The sequence below is a fragment of the Ochlerotatus camptorhynchus genome, unplaced genomic scaffold (genome assembly GCF_037179485.1).
Source record: "Ochlerotatus camptorhynchus isolate MF236.1 unplaced genomic scaffold, CSIRO-AGI_Acam_v1.1 ptg000204l, whole genome shotgun sequence".
NCBI classification, from domain to species: Eukaryota; Metazoa; Arthropoda; class Insecta; order Diptera; family Culicidae; genus Ochlerotatus; species Ochlerotatus camptorhynchus.
In genome coordinates this window covers 1,049,781-1,067,758 of record NW_027040694.1, presented here as the reverse complement: position 1 = coordinate 1,067,758, position 17,978 = coordinate 1,049,781, and the positions used below count along the sequence as shown (strand labels likewise).

At 38.8% G+C, this 17,978-nt stretch overlaps 3 protein-coding genes across 3 annotated transcripts in view; 1 reads left to right on the top strand and 2 right to left on the bottom strand.

Annotated features, from left to right (window-relative positions):
- Positions 1–17,978, bottom strand: part of Ns4 (Nucleostemin 4) — a 515,404-nt gene that overhangs the window by 368,280 nt on the left and 129,146 nt on the right. The gene's annotated exons all lie outside the window — the stretch shown is intronic.
- Positions 1–17,978, top strand: part of LOC135702991 (uncharacterized) — a 368,382-nt gene that overhangs the window by 276,506 nt on the left and 73,898 nt on the right. The window contains exon 6 of the mRNA XM_065224074.1: positions 10,214–10,986. Within this exon, the coding sequence (XP_065080146.1) occupies positions 10,214–10,986 (773 nt within the window). The remainder of the gene's footprint in view (positions 1–10,213; positions 10,987–17,978) is intronic.
- On the bottom strand, positions 8,065–9,625 carry LOC135702974 (mucin-5AC-like). The gene is made up of 2 exons (XM_065224052.1): positions 9,525–9,625; positions 8,065–9,457 (listed from the first exon to the last, which is right to left on the bottom strand). The coding sequence occupies exons 1-2, from the start codon at positions 9,567–9,569 to the stop codon at positions 8,084–8,086; spliced, it is 1,419 nt and encodes a 472-aa protein (XP_065080124.1). The 5' UTR covers positions 9,570–9,625; the 3' UTR covers positions 8,065–8,083.

Sequence of the window (17,978 nt, the reverse complement as noted above, 5' to 3'; positions counted from 1 at the left end):
GTGTAGTGTAGAAATACTCAGAGGGAGAGATAGGCGGAGAAAACAAAATACAATTCGGCAGCAGGGATTTGTATCTAAATTATCTTGCAACCCTTGCTAAAACTTAGCATTTCACATGACTTTTACTTTTGATTCGATTTGCGTGTAAATTAATAATTGATTGCATCGCAATATTTTGCTAATTTTTTGGTGCCATTAATTAACCAACTAAGATCAATAAATTAATAGAGCTAGAATATTGCTTTTGATTCCAAAAACTAGTTGAATTTGAGAAGCACACGAAACATAAAGGTGATTGAATTTCTGTTTGATTGCAATACTCTCAAATTTAATCTAGTAAGAATAAGAAATCGTCGGAGAAAAATCTAATGGGAATGTTCGTTTGGCTCAGATTTTGACAGTTCATTTGGCTCAAAACATTCTCTCCGCTCATCTCCCCTTCTAGTATTTCTAGTGTAGTGTAAGCAGCAATAAGTGCGAGTCATTGACAGCTCATCATCATTTGTTTGTAAACAAAGGTGCAACCGATGGCTACATCCTTAATTTTTTCGGTGTTCGGCGGTGTAGCACCGGTGTAGCTACACCACAAAAACGAAAACGACATAAGTAGGCGTACGGAACCATGGTGGGTATATAAATGGTGATACAGCTTTGTCACTATATAGGCGAGGAGGTCGCGGGGGGGAAAAGTGCGGTTTTAGAGCAAATTGTAAACAAACTCGGTCGCTGTCCCATACAAAAATCCAACATGGCTGAATCATGAATTTGACATATTAGAACACCTATATGTAGTCACCTTGTACGGAACTGCCGGCCTGGATGAACGGAACTCAATTGGCGTCTTGCAGTGAAACTTTTCCAAGCTTTCGCCACCTACATTTTGAAGTGAGAATTACTAGAAGGAGGATAGTTTCCAAATTTTCCAAGTAAAACAGACGCTTTTTGGGGCAAATCGGTCCATAAAGAAAAACTAATAATTTCCCGTGGAAACTTTTGCTTGAATCGTGTAAGAAAACGTGTTTGAAAACTATTTGTTATTATTTTGGTATGGATCGGAGATGTTTTCATGGCAAATTATGCATAACAAGTTTGCACCCTCAGGGAGAGGTTACCTCCTGCGCAGCTGCATTTTTCGGAAAATGGTGAATATGTGCGATTTTCACTAAGATGAAAGTGGAAATTAAGTCGATTAACTTAGGAAAGGTTGTATCATGCTGGTGGTAATAGAGAATTGGTTGTATAGGACGCCAATATTCAATCAATGTTCATTTTGGCCTTTTTTAAGCAAACATATTGATACTCACAATTTTCGACGGAAAACGCACCGGAACTTGATTTACTCAACACGCACCGTACTATAAAATGGTGCTAAATAGTCTTCAAAGTGATAACAAGATGACAAATCAATTTTTTTTTTAGTAATTGAGTAATTTACTTCTGTTTACATCATATTTACGATGCAGCATTGATGGAGCCGTGAAATGAAATGAATATATCTTATAAAAGTTCATCTGGAAAAGTCAAAGATGCACAACAGTCTGATCGTGAAAACGTTTTTTTCTTCAATTCGAATGTTATATTGGAAGGATTTTACGCAGGCTTGATGAAAATTATGATTTAATGCTAATTTTCACGAATTTTATATGCAGTCTATCAACATTATCATCATCATGCAGTGACGACATCTGCGTTGAGTTTTTGCGGCAATCTCCCAATACACTTTTTCGGCGCTTTTTTTACACGGTTGGTGTCGCTGCATCGCAATTTATACGGTACGTTTTTAACGATTTATCGATAAAGATACAACCAATCGACTTGATACGAACTACATTATACGTTTCAAGCTATAGGTAATCGAATGGCATACTTAAAAAAAACTCAATTTTTGGTGTAAATACAGAAGTTTTTAATACATGCTTGAATTAACCAATATAGCATGCTATAATTATTGATGTCAATCGTAATTTTTTACGATTTAATCATTTTTTTTTTTAAATATTTGGCATGTTAAAATCTAAATCTTTGTAGGTTTTTTACACGGTTTGATTACACAGTGCAGTGGTACAGTCATCTCAGTAATAACAAATAGTTTTCAAACACGTTTTCTTACACGATTCAAGCAAAAGTTTCCACGGGAAATTATTAATTTTGCCCCAAAAAGCATCTGTTTTACTTGGAAAATTTGGAAACTATCCTCCTTCTAGTAGTTCTCACTTCGAAATGTAGGTAGCGAAAGCTTGGAAAAGTTTCACTGCAAGACGCCAATTATGGGTCAATTAATCGTATCGTCCGGCCATTTTCCACAGAGATGGTGCTGTTCCGCTGGTAGGAAGTGATAAAAATCCCCATATATAAATTGAGAGAAGTGGGATCAATTCGCTTTCGGTGCATATTCAGGTCAAAAAAAGTGAACGACAATGGACTTTGTCGTTCACTTATTTCCCAAAAATTATTTGTTAAACAAGCTACAATTAAACAGAAATGATTTTTTTTCCATACAGTTTAACCATAGAGGTAACTCTAAGACCACTGGGTCCCGAAGAAAATCATTATTATTTTTGGCTCACTCAGTACCAGAACAACGGTCCCAAGCAGTCCCAAGCTATTTCACTCACCCCTGCATGTTCTGCATGAATCCACACACCCCTGATGTTATCTGTCAAACTTTCATAGCGAATCAAAACAAACATAGTGTAGTAATAGAATTTCAACTAGAATAGGGTACGTTAATCGTTTGCTTGGGACCAATAGGCTACTAAAGTGGTGAGCCAATTTAAAATCGTTAGTTTCGTATTGATTGTTGGTTTAACTGTTTTACTACCAGTCCCCAGAGAGCCAAAAAATTCAGATTTGAAAGAGAAAATTTTCATAGAAATCGACGGGAAATCCTGTGAGGAGTAAGCTATTTTGTGTGCAGAATGTGTACAATAGGAGGGACTTTAGATGTTAATCTAAATCAAATATATTAAATCAACATTATGATCCACTCTTTCGCTTAGCTGGCGAACCAAATTTTTAGCGATGAAAGCACCTCTGTGGCTAAAAAGGCTACCAATGTATTTGTTTAGCACCACGAGGGGTAAACCAAATGAAAATTTGTTAAATATTTCAAATGAATGTATTTCAGCATATTGTTTTATTTGATGACAACAGTGAAATGTCAGACAAATTTTAAAGTAATATACACAATTTAATGAAAATAATTTGCTCTTACTTTTGTAATAAGTGCTCTATTCGCACTCCTCGATTGTAATTGAATGATCGTTGCTGACCTTTTTCAACGCTAGATGGTGCGTGAAGAAATATTTTGCGGGTTGCCATTGCAATATTTGGAAAAGGCATGAATGGATCATATTGTCAATATGATATATTTGTCTAAATGCATATATAGAGGTACCAGACATGTTTTGCACTGCACTCACCGACAAACCGACATGAATGATCATAAAATGTATCATCAAATTTCTGATCAAAGCACAAAACTGACATCTGCCGCCGTGTTCGCGAAAAATGTGTATCCTACACGGATAGAAATCTCCTTATACCTTTTGGCAAATTTCCATTGCTGATTATTCATAAATTGTATAAGTCAACTAATAAACAGACGCCTTGCAAAAAGTTAATAAAGATCATGTGTCAAATGAAATGGATAAGCGGTCACACATACCTTTTATGCATTCTAATAGGACCTATGTGGTTTATCTTATGGAATGTATAAGGCTGATGCTTTGGAAAAAATGTATAAGTGAAACACATGAATTAAATAATTGATTTTCGTTTCGTGTAGTCACGAACACACATACTAAATATATGAGTTGGTTCGTGTCTAATCTATTCCGGGCAAATCATTTTTATCTACACACTTAGAAATACCTAATTTTACACGTGACGGAATCTATCTTTGACATAAAGGATGAGACGTAAACAAACATGTCATGTTAAATTAAGTGCTCCGAGACTGAAAGTTTGTTACCCGACGATAAGTAGGTTTGATTGAGCTGAATTTTGCGTCTAATATGACTTAATTTTATGTCAAAATTGACGCTCGTATGTGTCAGTCTCAGAGCACCTAAATTTACATGAATTTTTCTAAGTGTGTAGATAACAAATTTCTATGGTTTTGACAGATGGGATCGCTGCACATTTGAATCCGCCGTTATGGATTCTCGATGAAGAGTTAAGTTTTAGTTTCATGTCGGTTTGTCGGTGCTGCACTGTTCTCTGTGAACAATGAACGGAAAACAGATTATGTGCTGGTTCGTGTTTGACAGAAAAGTGATTCGTTTTCGCCCCCGTATTATCTCCTCTTCCTCTTAGGTAGAACCATAGAGGTAACTCTAAGACTAGAAGGTCCCGAAGAAATGTGCTCAACTTTTTGGCTCAGCTCTGGTACTCTCTTCGGTCCCAAGCTAATCGATTCACCCCTCGAAACATAGGAAAATCCACGAACCCCTCATTTTATCTGTCAAACTTTCATTGTAAATCAAAACAAACATTGTGTAGTACTAGAATTTTGACTAGAATGGGATACGTTAATCGATTTGCTTGGGACCAATAGGCTAGTCAAGTAGTGAGCCAATTTAAAATCGTTAGTTTCGTATTGATTGTTGGTAGAACTGAGTGACCCATAATAGTGACCAGCTGGCCCATAATACCATCGAGGTAACTCTAAAGGCCGGCGCACAATGGATACGTTTTCAGGTTTTTTGACAGTTAGTTATCTGTCAAAAAACCGAAAACGTATGCATTGTGCACCGGCCTTAAGACTAGTAGGTACAGAAGAAAGGAAGATTACCTCTCATCCCAGCAGGCCTGGGTTCAATCCCAGTCGGCGCCGCCAGGATGGCAAGAAATCTCTGGTCACACCTTCCTTCGAAAGGGAAGTAAAGCCGTTGGTCCCCGCCGGGACTCCCCGGTCCATGAGTTGATGGGTCGATAGGTAGGGTCCAGGTGTAGGAGCTGCCTCCCTGGTGTCAGCATTGGTACTCAAGACGGAAAGCAAGATCGACGGAAAACAAATCAAGGAAAAAAAAACAACAAAACCAGTTAATTTAACATTTTATACACCATTTCCCAGAAATCACCTAACAAGTGTTCCTTCTATAATATCAATTTGTTAATTTTAAATTTTAATATCTCTGTACCTTTTTAAATTTTCCTAATAAATCAAACAAATGATTTTCGTAAGCCGGGGGTAAATTGAACACAAGGATTTTTTTTTCATTATTAGAGAGGCTTTCAGCCGTGGGCTGGTTCGTCTCTGCCTGATCACAAGGATATAAAATTCACTGACGAGGTAGAAAAAGACGGAAAACTCGGATTTCTCGATCTTCTTGTCATCAGGGAATCGTCATCATCTTCATCTTCTTTTGAATACGAAGTTTATATATAAGCATTAGAATCTCAAGAATTCAGAAATCTTTAAACTAGCATCAACAATTAATCGATCCAGCTACGCTGTGCTAAAAATTCAGTCCCTATCTGGCGTTCAAGCGAGCGTTCAAGTGACTTGAAAGCCGACAGAAAAAGTTGGAAATCAACAAACTTACTGATTACTCAATTCTTAGTTCAAGCAACTTAAACGTCGAATTCAATGGTACGAAAATAAATCACGAGCGTTTCGGTGGCGTAGTGCCGCACAGTGCCGTGCGGTGCCGAGCCGAAGCCCATAGCACTGCATTCGGTTTTCTCTTTTGGTTTGTTGACATGCCAACATGCTGCACCGACACCGGGTGGTTTATCAAAGAAATCCAGTGCCCTTCATACATGAGTAGGTTGCCACCAATCCGCACCGCGCGGTATTTTTACCAAGTCTGGTTCATGGTCTGGTATTCTGAGAGGTACAATCTTAAATTTGATTATTATTTTCGCAATTTGGCCTGGAACTGCTATCCTTTTCTCAAAAAAAAAAAATAGGTATGTTCCCGTACTTGCTCTTTTGCTTTTGCTGTAAGTTGCTGTAGCCCTCTGTAAGATACTGTAAGAAAATAATATAGTGCAGCAAGTACGAGAACAAGCTTTTGCTTTTTTTCTGTGCAAAATCTTACAGAAAAGCAAGTACGGGAACAGACCTATTTACGTGTAAATACATTTGTTTTTAGTTAGCGGCGCTGGTAGTGTAGTGGTGAGCGTGATTGCCTCTCACCCCAAAGGGCCTAGGCATGCTTGGCATGCACATTAGTACACACAAACTGCTCATTTGTTAATAACTTTTCACTCAGTTGTTGAAATTTTGTGTTCTTTAAAGTGATTGATAGATTAGGATCATAGTTTACTATAGACATGTAAAGAGTAGGTAAATCTTATCATTTGAATCAACACCAATGAATTTATATACTTAAAGTCCGAGATGTGCAGCGAGCATTTCTCACATCACTTTTGCAACGCAAAATCAAATACAGTTTATTACTAAAATTAAAATATATATTTTTTACGTATTTGTAAGAAGCTCAAACTCTATTCTATCGACTGCTTCAAACAACACTATGTTTCGTCAACTCTGTGCAAAGTTATTATCGAATAAGCAGTTCGTGAGCAAAACTGTGTATGCCAAGCATGGGCCTAGGTACGATCCCAGTCGGTGCCGCCAAGATTTTTTGATACATAAAATCTCTGATCATGCCTTCCTTCGGAAGGCAAGTATATCCGGTTTATGAGTTGATGGGTCGATAGGTAGGGTTCGGGTGTGGAAGCTTCCTCCTTGGCGTCGGTAAAATTTGAACTAAAAAACCGCAAAAATTATCTTTCGGTTTTGTTGAGAGTCCAACTTTTTTTTTCCACACAGCAAAAAAAAATGTAATATCGATCAACATAATTCAAGCTGATGTATGAAATAATGATGAAATAGCAAAAAGCAGATACAATATTACATCAATGGATGTAATTTTGTTCGCAAAATCGATGTACATCGTACAATGTTATATTACACAACCGATGAATTGACTTGGTTGCAGCAGTTTCGATGTAATATTCAACAACTTTTTTTGCTGTGCATGATAGGAAAGAAAATATATTTGTAAATGTAAATTTTCTCAGGAATCTTTTGGAAAAAAAAAAGTAATTTTGAAAAGTTTAAGAAAAATCAAAATGGCTAGAACAAACATTTTGCAAAACTATCTGGTATCCCTGGGTCGGTGAACTAGCAATACAAGTTAGCTAGTTAGCTAGAGGTGCATGAGCTTTGGTTCTGAAAACTCCTGTCCCCTACCGCTGTCTGCTGGTTGATCAAATATTCAAGGTTTGCCAGTATTATTTTTTTGGACCTTGATGTGTTGAATATGTTAAAAGTTGGAGTAATTTTAGTAAAACGCTACTTGTTTGACTGCCATTTTTGCTGCCTGGACGTTTGACTGCTCCTTCAAACCTGGATAACTGCGACTTTACTGCGTAGCTTCTCCGATTTACTGTAAAGTCCATGTTGTTTTCATCAGAGAGCGGTGCGACGGGTAAGAGCCTAGAATAAGCTTCTAAAAGAAGATTCTAAAGAAAATGCTTCTAAAAGAAGCTTTTAAAGAAGCATAAGATTCTAAAAGAAGCTTCTTGTGGAAACTCATTCGAGACGGTTGTCCTTCGCTCCACTCCTCTGACTAAAACAATCTCGGGCAGGACCGTAAACCTGAGTAGCTACGCAGTAAAGGAGAATTTTCCCAAGGTTACGCATTTTATCGTTTTAATATTACGTTTCCGTTGCTGCCTTTTTTCAAATTGATATTTATCAATACCTACAATGAATTAAATCACGAGCCAAATCAACTGTATTTATTCCTCGTCAAACATTGGTTCAAAATTTACTGAAATCCAAAAATGGTCTTTAAACTTTGTTGGCGGGATATTTTGAGAGATTTTAGGAGACAAAACCTATAAATCATATGTCATGGAAATGCCAATTTAAAAAAAATAAAGAAAATCTGTCGTTAATTGTGGAGTTAATTTCTAAGTAGCGAGTTTGAAGCTTGGCAACTGTCGAAGAATTATGGGCCAAAATAATAAACATTCAAATAAATTGCTATGCAAATAACCTTTATTCCCAAAAACCTGTTTCACACGAAACATTACACGTAATCGAAACTAATCGTCCACACATTTATCCAAAAGCCTTCAGCAGCTGGCAGAGGAAGCCACAGAAAGTGGTGGTCGTCGTCGGCGACGCCGTGGTGGTCGTGGTGGTAGTAGTAGTGGTAGTGTTCAAAGCCGTCACTACAGCACTAACCACCGCCTGGACGGTCGTGTTGAGGTTGCTGGCCAGAGTCTGCAGGGCAGACAGGACACCGCTCGACAAGGTGGTACCATCAGCGATGGCGGTGGCCAGTGTGCTGTTCAGCGTGCTGGCAATCGACTGCAAATCCGTAACGGCGGTCTGTAGGTTGCTCGACAGAAGGGCGGTTGCGTTGCCCAGCACGCTACCGGCAACACTGGCCAGAGTCGATTTGGCGTTGGTCAGGGCGGACACAACGTTCGAAAGAGTGGTATTAGCGGTGGTTCCGGCAGATGAGGCGAGGCTAGTGAGGGTGCTCAGACCGCTGGTCAACTGAGTCTGAATGTTGCTAATCAGAGTGGGAACCGACGAGGACAGTGTTCCGGCGATACCTTGTACCGTCGAATTGATGGCACTGGTGAGGTTGCTCAAAACCGAAGTGAAAGTGCTGCCAGCCGTAGTTCCAGCACTGATGGCATTGGCCAGAGTCGAGTTAAGTGTGCTTGCCAGGGTCTGCAGGTTGGTGACCGCAGTTTGGACAGCTGCTTGGGCCTGAGTAGTCAAGTTGCCGAGCACGGCGCTAGTCAAACTTCCAAGGGTGCTTTCAGCATTCGAAAGCGCAGTTCCAGCCTGCGTCAGAACAGTGCCGGCAGCAGTTCCTACTCCGGAAGTTACATTGGACAGAAGTCCTGTAATGGTACCAATGGTGCCGTTCAGCTGAGTCTGGATGGCGGTGGTGACGTTCGGCAGAACCGAGGTCAACGTTCCGGTTACGTTTTGAACAGCAGTTTTGATGGCACTCGTAAGATTGTTCAAAGTGTCCACAAAAGTACTGGTTCCAGTGGTGCCAGCGCTGATAGCCGAAGCAATGGTAGAGTTCAAGTTGCTGATAAGTGTCTGGAGACCTGAGACGGTGTTGTTCAGCGCTGTGCCCACATTGGCAGAAATGTTACCGACGACGGCTGTAGCAATATTGTTCAGGGCTGTTTGAGCACTCGATACGGCTGTGAAGGCGTTTGTCAAAGCAGTGCCGGTGGCGTTGACCACTCCGGAAGTAACATTTGTGATGAGACCGCCGATGGTAGAGATGGTACTGTTCACTGACGATTGGACACCAGATATAGTGGCAGTTAGAACGTTACCGATAATTGTTGTCGTGTCCGTAATCACAGTACCGATCAAACCGATGGTGCCATTCACGACGGTTCCTACGATACCGGTTAGAGTGCTGAATAGTCCAGGTTGCGGAGCAGCTATGGCAGCCTATGAAACGAAATGCGCGTTTACAATGTTTCATGTCTTCATTGATTTAGCGAACATTATTACTTACCGTAAGAAGGCAGAAACACAATGCAAAAGCAAAAGCCGACTTCATCTTGGGTATGTTGTACTGATGATTACTTCACACTGATACCTGAACTCTTGCTAAATGTGGTATTTATATGAGAGAATTTTGAAAACAGCCAGTAGCCTCGAGGAATCAATCGACGCTTTATTCTCGCGCAAGTGTTTTCCAGAAAACCCCGGCGAGACATGACGTCAGTTACGAACTTTTCTAAATTCTCAAAACAGTTGAAATGACAAAGAGTGCAATTCATGGGCATTGTCTACAAAATACGTTCTTGACATAACATTTGTGTATTGTGCAGATCCACGCCAAATGATGAATCGGAAAAAATCGACATTCTCCGATTTGCATGAAACTTTGCATAATTGTTTGTAATGGGAAATGATTCACATTTTTGCTAGAATTCGTCCATTCTAGATCTTATAAAATTTTCAAAATGGCGTTTTCGAAATTTTTCAAAAAATTGTAGTACGAAAATGGCATTTCTGATTGAAATGACGTCTGACTGTCAAGTTGTAGAGAAAAATAATGTTTTCCTGGGTTCCGATCACAGCTGTTATTTATATCAAAAATTGTTGGAAATAATTATCTTATTAAATGCTGTATGATAAGATACAAAACTCTTAAACTGCAACTGCTTTTCCTTTCTTCTTTCCCGGTTCCATTCGCAGGACTTCCGGGTGTTGAAGATCCTCCCGAGCGACCTGGACGAAATCGAGGACATCAAACAGGTTGGCAACGAGTACTTTTTCAAAAAGGGCATCGAAGTGATTGACGAATCGGAGAACGAAATCGTTCCCGATGAGGGTGAACGCCAACCTTCGATCAACGAGGCCAACAACCAGTTCACGGAAACGCTGGACATCGTGGTCCTTCCACCACCAACCAAAGATGCCGATGTTTACGAAAGCGATGTCGACGCTTCTCCGACGACGATAGGTGGTGGAGGTGGTGGTGAAGGCGATGGAACCACTATCAATCTGGTAGAGTTGATTACTCCTACCATGGTAACGCGAATGCAAGTCACTAGTCAAACGCAGGAATTCCTCGACGTACACATTCGATCAACGGCGGGCATTCCGGTCGAGGTCACTCGAAGTGGTGAAATCAATGCAACCGGAGTGATGACGACCACTTTGGGCTCCGTCGAACGAGAGGGTATTTTGGAGCGATACCCCGATGCAGAATCGAATGAAGTGGAAGAGGATGCTCGAGCAAACAACAGCAGCCCACCGGAGGATGGTTTCAGCTTCAACAACAGTACCTTCAGAAAAATGCAGAAAGCAGTTCTGGAGGAAATCAATGCAGCCCAGAATGGGGACGGAGGAGGTGGTGCCTATCCGGGCAACTACGACGATGATGACGAGGATGATTTCGAGGACGAGGACGATGATATTGATGACTTCGACGATAGCGAGAGGAGGAGTCACAAAAAGTATATCAGGTAAGTGTAGATCTACTCTACTAAAATATTAATTTTGAGATTCGCTTAGTTTGAAACATAAGGCCGTTCGCAATGCTGAGTTTCAAAATTGTTTCAATCTACTCGACAGGTCTAAAATTTGAAACTGTCAAAAATGAAACTGCAACACGATCAGCTCAACGCACAGATTTAAAAAGCGTTTGGCATTCATCTCTACATATGTGTGCGTGTGCAAAGTTTGTTTTTTTTTTTTTTTTGTTAATTACTTTATTTGTACAGGCTCAGTCGAATAAACTTTACAGAGCCAAGTTATCATTTTCTTTCTACATTATAAATGTCTTAAATCTAAAATTAAAGGATTTGACCGATTACTCGCGGTCTTCTCGAGGTTAGTGGATGACAATTGTTTGGATCGGGAGAGGGAAAAGGAGATTTGGAATGTGATTTATGATTCAAAAAATTTCACTATTTCTAAAACATATACTTAATCCTTTCGACGTTATATCAACTCTGTAATTAAACAATTATTACAGAAACAAATATACAAAAAAAAACACACAAAATACAAACTAAACACAAGGTTAATCCAACATACAATCTATGGTTAATATTCTTAAAGAAAACATATATGAGTTGCATAAACTCCAGATCGCGTCTAGCCACAATATCCCGAACTGGGATATCAGGTTATCTACCTCGAGCCCGAAGGTAATCGTACAACTCGGATCTGACCGAAGTTGGTTTGCTTCGGTGATTTTAGCACCAACGGAGAAGGTTATTCAGATTCAAGAATATGTTTTCTGGAACACGATGATTACAACAACGCAATCCAGTGTCAGGTAACGAGTTCGAACCACGAGAAGATGAAGGATGAGCTTTCGGTGCCAATATTTTCAAAGTTATGGGCACTAGATATGGTTCAAAATATCGTTTTTACGCCACCAGGCTCAATTGACTTTAAATTAGGAGCTCATAAGAATAATACTTGATCATCCTGAAGTATTGAAAAAAGTCCAAAAATATATTTTGGAGATATCTGATCACCTGAAGGTCTTTTTTTATAATTTCTGAGTCACGTGGTATCCAGAGGGAATATCTGAGGGACGCACTTTTAAGTGTTGGATATCATCAGAATCAAGGGTGTAGCCAGGTTTCGAGCTAGGGAGGGGCGACTATGGAAAATTTGGCCGAATGCCATTTCACCGAACACCATTTCCCCGAAAGCCTTTGTGTTGCTGAGTTTAAGCCCACCCAGATGTCTTCAAAATAGTACCTGAACAACCTGAACATTTTAAAAAAATATCCTGAGTTCTATCTCTGCCGAAAAGTTATGAAATAATGTCTGAGAAAATATCTCACAGATTAGGATGGTTGACTATTTATGGAGATTGTGTTTGAAACTAAGCAACCTGGTATCGGAGGTGAATATCTGAGAGACGTTTTTTAAAATTGTTCGACAGTCGAAGATCTTCAGAATAATATCATCCTGAAGACTTGAAAAAAATATTGTTAATCGGGATACGTCCAATAGCCCGACGAGCCCCAGCAACTCCACCGCTACCACTGTGAAGAACGCATACACTTCAACGCGATTACACCCGTGTGTTGGTCAGAGGATCGTCGATCGTATGAAAGTCAAGCGGTCGACTGGTAAAATATGTAAACAAGCCAGAACAATAGCTGAATCGAGGAAGTAAAAGTAAGATTAATTCTACTCGCAAACGGTGTTACCTTAATCTACCTAATTTATACTGTTAAACTTAAATACTATCTGTATCTAACGTGTCTATTGAGCTAGACTACACTATCTTGATTAACTTATACTACTTTGAACTTATCTAAGCTATCTACAGCTGAAGAAAACCTTAATTTATTACCATAATATATTTGCTCTATGCAAACTAATTACTGCGGAACGAATGACCAAAAGTAAGTGTAATGTAATAATTATATTTGTGCACGAAACATAACATTGTCCAATGTTCTCAGAAATTTGTAATTTTTCTATTTCGATCAATCTGCCGGAATAAAATTCACGGATTCAAAAGATTCGTTTTACCACCCAACAAGTATCATGGAAAGCTCGTGCTCACCTGAAGGTCTTTGGAATATTTTCTGAGTCCCCTGGTATCATGAGAGAACATGTGGAAGATGTGATTTGAATTGTTGGACAGTTTGAGATCTTCAGAATAGTACCTGATCATCCAGAAGTCTTGACAAAGTATCCAGAGGACTTTGTGGAAATCCTAAAACACATGAAGGTCTTTGGAATAATTTCCCAGCTGCCTTTTGTCATATGAGATAATATCTGAGAGATGTGATTTGGATAGTTGGATAGTTGAATATTTTCAGAATGGTACCTGATCAATCTGAAGTTTTGAAAAAAAAAAACCTGAGGTTATCATGGGGATCTCTGATCAGCTGATGGTTTTTGGAATAATTTGTGAGCTACCTGGCATCATGAGAGAACATCTAATAAACGTGATTTGAATAGTTGTAGGGTAGAGAACTACTTCGGCCTAATCGCCCATTTTGGGCCTATCGAGCAGAAAACTTCAAATAAATCCTTGATTTCAGAGTTAACAAGTCAATTGTGCGTTTGGTACGATACTTTAGTTTATAAGCTACGGAACGAAGTCACTGAGAACGCGTGATATGGAGGTTTGCACCCATTATTCCCAAAAATAAAAGAAGCACTCCGACCGAATCACGTTTTATCTTCATCCGATAGGCCGAAGTGAATTCATTGGCGTTTCAATGGCGTTTCAATGCGTTAGGCCGAGTTTAAAATCCGTAGGCCGAGTTTGGCATCAAGAAGCAGTGTTAGACTTTTGACAATATCTCAACGATTGGTTTTTCTTTTTCAAATCTTACGGTACGTACGGAAAGGTAAATAAATTTGGAAGCCATCAGTAATAACAGCATTCCGTTTGGTGCTAAACTGCGCTAGATTAAGGAAGACTTAGTGCGGGTTGTGCTTAATAGGCCGGAAATGGGGTAATTAACCCTATAGTCTTTAGAATAATACCTGATGATCCTGAAATCTTGAAAACATATCAAGAGGACTTCATGGAGATTTTAAAACCTCAGAAGATCATTGGAATAATTTCTGAGTAGCCTGGTATAATATGAGATAATAATCGTTTGTCGTAAAACACGCAAGCGCTTTCATGAACTTCTGTGAAGATTCATGCATTTACATGAAGTTTTAAAATCTACTATAAATTTCCCAGAACTTCTATGATGTTTCCCGGTCTTTTATGATATATCACTCACTTCTATGACATTACGTGAACTTCAATTATACTCCTTAAAACTGTATACTGCTCTCTATGAAACTCTCATATTTTAACGAAGTATTCCGAACTTCTCAGAATGGTATTAAATCCTCTTAACTACTATGAAGTTCTCTTGACATTTACGAGAAACATCTATAAATACATCCAAAGAAATTTGAAACTGATTTCAATTCGTGTTTGAAACCCGTTCAGAAATAAAACAGAATAATCAAGCAGTTGCCAATCTGGTGCAAAATAGTGCTCGAATAATGAAATTGCAACACAGCATTGCGAGGGGTGCTTTTCAAATTGAAACAGTCACCATAAAATACAACAGCAATGCGAACGGCCTAAGACTGATAGCCGACTATTGTAGTTATTAGGGTTGTTCAAAATATAATTTTTGCTCCACCAGACTCAATTGGTTTTAAATCAGGTCCTGATTATTATCCCAAAATTTGAATTTATTTGGATGCGCACTCACTCTGAATAGGCCTTTTGAAGTTTTTATGGAAAAAGTGAACTTTATGTGTTCTACGGCGAATGAGAACGACCTTAAAAATACTTATTGAGTATTAGAACTAAAGTTTGGAGTCGGATGCCCCACCCAAGCAAGGGATTTAAAATTTGCTTACAATAATGAAAGATGCATCATCGCAGGATGTTAATGTATACTGCATGAACGGAGGATGAGATATACCAAGCTGCAATCTTATGCAAGAAAATGGAGGAAGAGAAATGTCGAGTGTATTAGTGAGTGAAATGAATCATGTCGACCTGTGCTTTCTCCACAGCTCTCTCCATGCAACAGAAGATAGATAGACTAAAAGCGAAGACAACAAATCAAGAAGACTGGCAACTCTTCCATTTTCGCAAACGAACGCTATAAGACAGGTACAACCGCGTCATCTGCCGCTCAAAAGTAAATGCTTCGAACGAATTTGATAGCAAAGATTACATCCTCAGAAGAAAGGTTTGTGTATTTCCTCATTTTTCTATGCGTTGCTTCCACCTTCACTCAAGTGCAGCGCTATTGTATCTGTTGCTTAGATTCTGACAAAGTTGCCAGTCTTCTTGATATGATGTCTTCGCTAAAAGCGAATAAGAAATGCTCATTTTCTCGAGCATTTTCTATAATACTCGACTTCGTATGCTTTTTCTGCTGAACGGGAAGTGGAGAGAATCGTGGCAAGTGTGTGCGTCGTTCTACAATGTTATAAATAAAATGCTTGCTGGTTTAGACGAAACCGTAGGCAGATCATGAAATAAATAAGATAAAAATCATTACATCGTCTGAGAGGTCTACTTATATCATTCGCTGCAGAGGATGATAGGAAATTCAACTAACATTCAATGTAATACACTTTTGGTTGGAGTGCACCGATCACGACAAATTAAGCACGATAAACAGTTACTAAACCTACTATTTTTACATGAAAACTTTTCAGGAACATAGATTTAATATCGACCTACTGTCCCCAGTTTAGGCCCAACAATGGATGTAGCTTCGGCTGCACGAAAATAGTCCATGAAATGAGATTTCTGGTTAATTTTTTGACGTAGGACTACGTCTTTCGGGAAGGGTGCCAATTCAGAGAAATGCAACGAAAATTGGTCAGACTTTAAATGCTAATAACATGGCCAATAATCAATGGATTTTGATAATTTGTGTGTCGATCGATTCACCAGTGTTATAAGATTCGTGTGGTATGTCACACATTCTTCTTCTTCTTGTTCGCATTTCAAGCTTATTGTTTAGCGCATATTAGCTTATTGCGTGTTCTCAACTTAGTGTTCTAAATGCACTTCCACAGTTATTAATTGAGAGCTTTCGATGTCAATACCAATGCATGAATTTGTATATTGTGTGGCAAGCACAATGATACTCTATGCCCAGGGAAGTCGAGAAAATTTCCAACCCGAAAGATTCCCTCGACCGGACCGGGAATTGAACCCGCCGCCTCCGGCTTGGTAATACCATAGAGGTAACTCTAAGACTAGAAGGTTTCGAAGAAACGTGCTCAACTTTTTTGCTCAGCTCTGGTACTATCTTCGGTCCCAAACTAATCGATGCACCCCTCGAAACATAGGAAAATCCACGAACCCCTAATTTTATCTGTCAAACTTTCATAGCGAATCAAAACAAACATAGTGTAGTACTAGAATTTCGACAATAATGGGGTACGTTAATCGATTTGCTTGGGACCAATAGGCTAGTCAAGTAGTGAGCCAATTTAAAATCGTTAGTTTCCACCGGTTGGTAATACCGTGCCTTTACTGACTAGGCTATGAGGCCCCATGTCACACATTGTAATTGTTAAAAATGTAAATAGTTAACAATGAAGAAATATGGAAATATTCAAATTTGGATATCAAATTTTGGAACTTTCTGCGATCGCAAGTGCTCACCCCTAACACAGCCATCAGAAAGTTGATCCCTAACGACACAAGCCGTAGCCACACAATCATTCAACGTTGCACGTAGGACTGTTCGGCCTTGGAATTGTTCGCTGCAGTGTGGACATCGTAGCATTCCTAACAGCTCAATACATACACCTCACACCAACGAAAAAGATGGAGGGTGGTGACAAGACACGACCGCATTGTTGACGAAGGACTACGAATTTTTGTTCGATTTTCTAGTTTGTTGTTTCGAATATTGTTTTGGAATAAAGTGAATTTCACAACTCAACTCTTTTGTAGAAAGTTGTGTTTGTAGAAAGTAACGGTGACTGCAGTCAAACTTTCTACGTTTCTCTCACTTAAGCATTTAGATTAGCAAAAAGTAGGGGCATATTTTCTGTATTTTGCTGATGTAGGTGAATGAATAGAAAAAGTAAAGACAAAAAATAATATTGGGTACCGTTTGGTTGATTGCGGCTCAACACTTTGATATTTTTTCAATTGTTAATCATTGATAAACAACTGTCTAATTTATACCAAACAAATTTTATAATCAATCTGAATAAAATGGTGTAATGAAAATAGATTTTCATTCATAAATGACCATGTTATAAGCGTTCAAAACTTGACACTATTTTGTCAAACAATTTTTTGTTCTATTCATTCACCTACGTCAGCAAAATAAAGAAAAAAGGAGGGGCACAGAATGCTAATCTAAATTAATGCTTAAGTAAGAGATACGTAGAAAGTTTGACATTCATCGTTTGGCTGCCGAGTGATAAACAGGGTTGTTGTTTTGTTGTACACTACACTGCACAGTGGTCCAGAATGCAGATTTAGGTGGAATGATATGTTTTGAGCCTGAAATTGAAACTTTAGACTAAAAGTCTTTTGTACAAAGTTGTTACTTATAGTTATGCCCTCATTTTTATGACAATGAATTCAAGGGTGGTTCCTATTATCATTAAAATCAAAAATCTAACTTATTTGTTTGAATAAATTATGGTATACATTCTTCGGTAAAGTTATAGCTGAGCTAGTTTCAAGCAACTTTGTATACAACTTTTTTGTATCTCTTAAATTGGTCGATTTAGAGCTATTTTCTTGAATTGAGTTAGGGTGGCTCAAAAAAAAACAGTTGTTTTGCTCTAGTTTTCTCATTTCGAATTTCTCAGCAAAGGTGTCTTCAAATAACTTTTAGATCTTAAGAAGGCGCAAATTTTTGCCGCACAAAGCTTGTCAATATCTTTCGCCGATCAAGAGTAATTGACGTTTTTATACTAAAAATATGCACTTTTCAAATGTAAATATCTCTGGTTGGGGCAAAAAAAA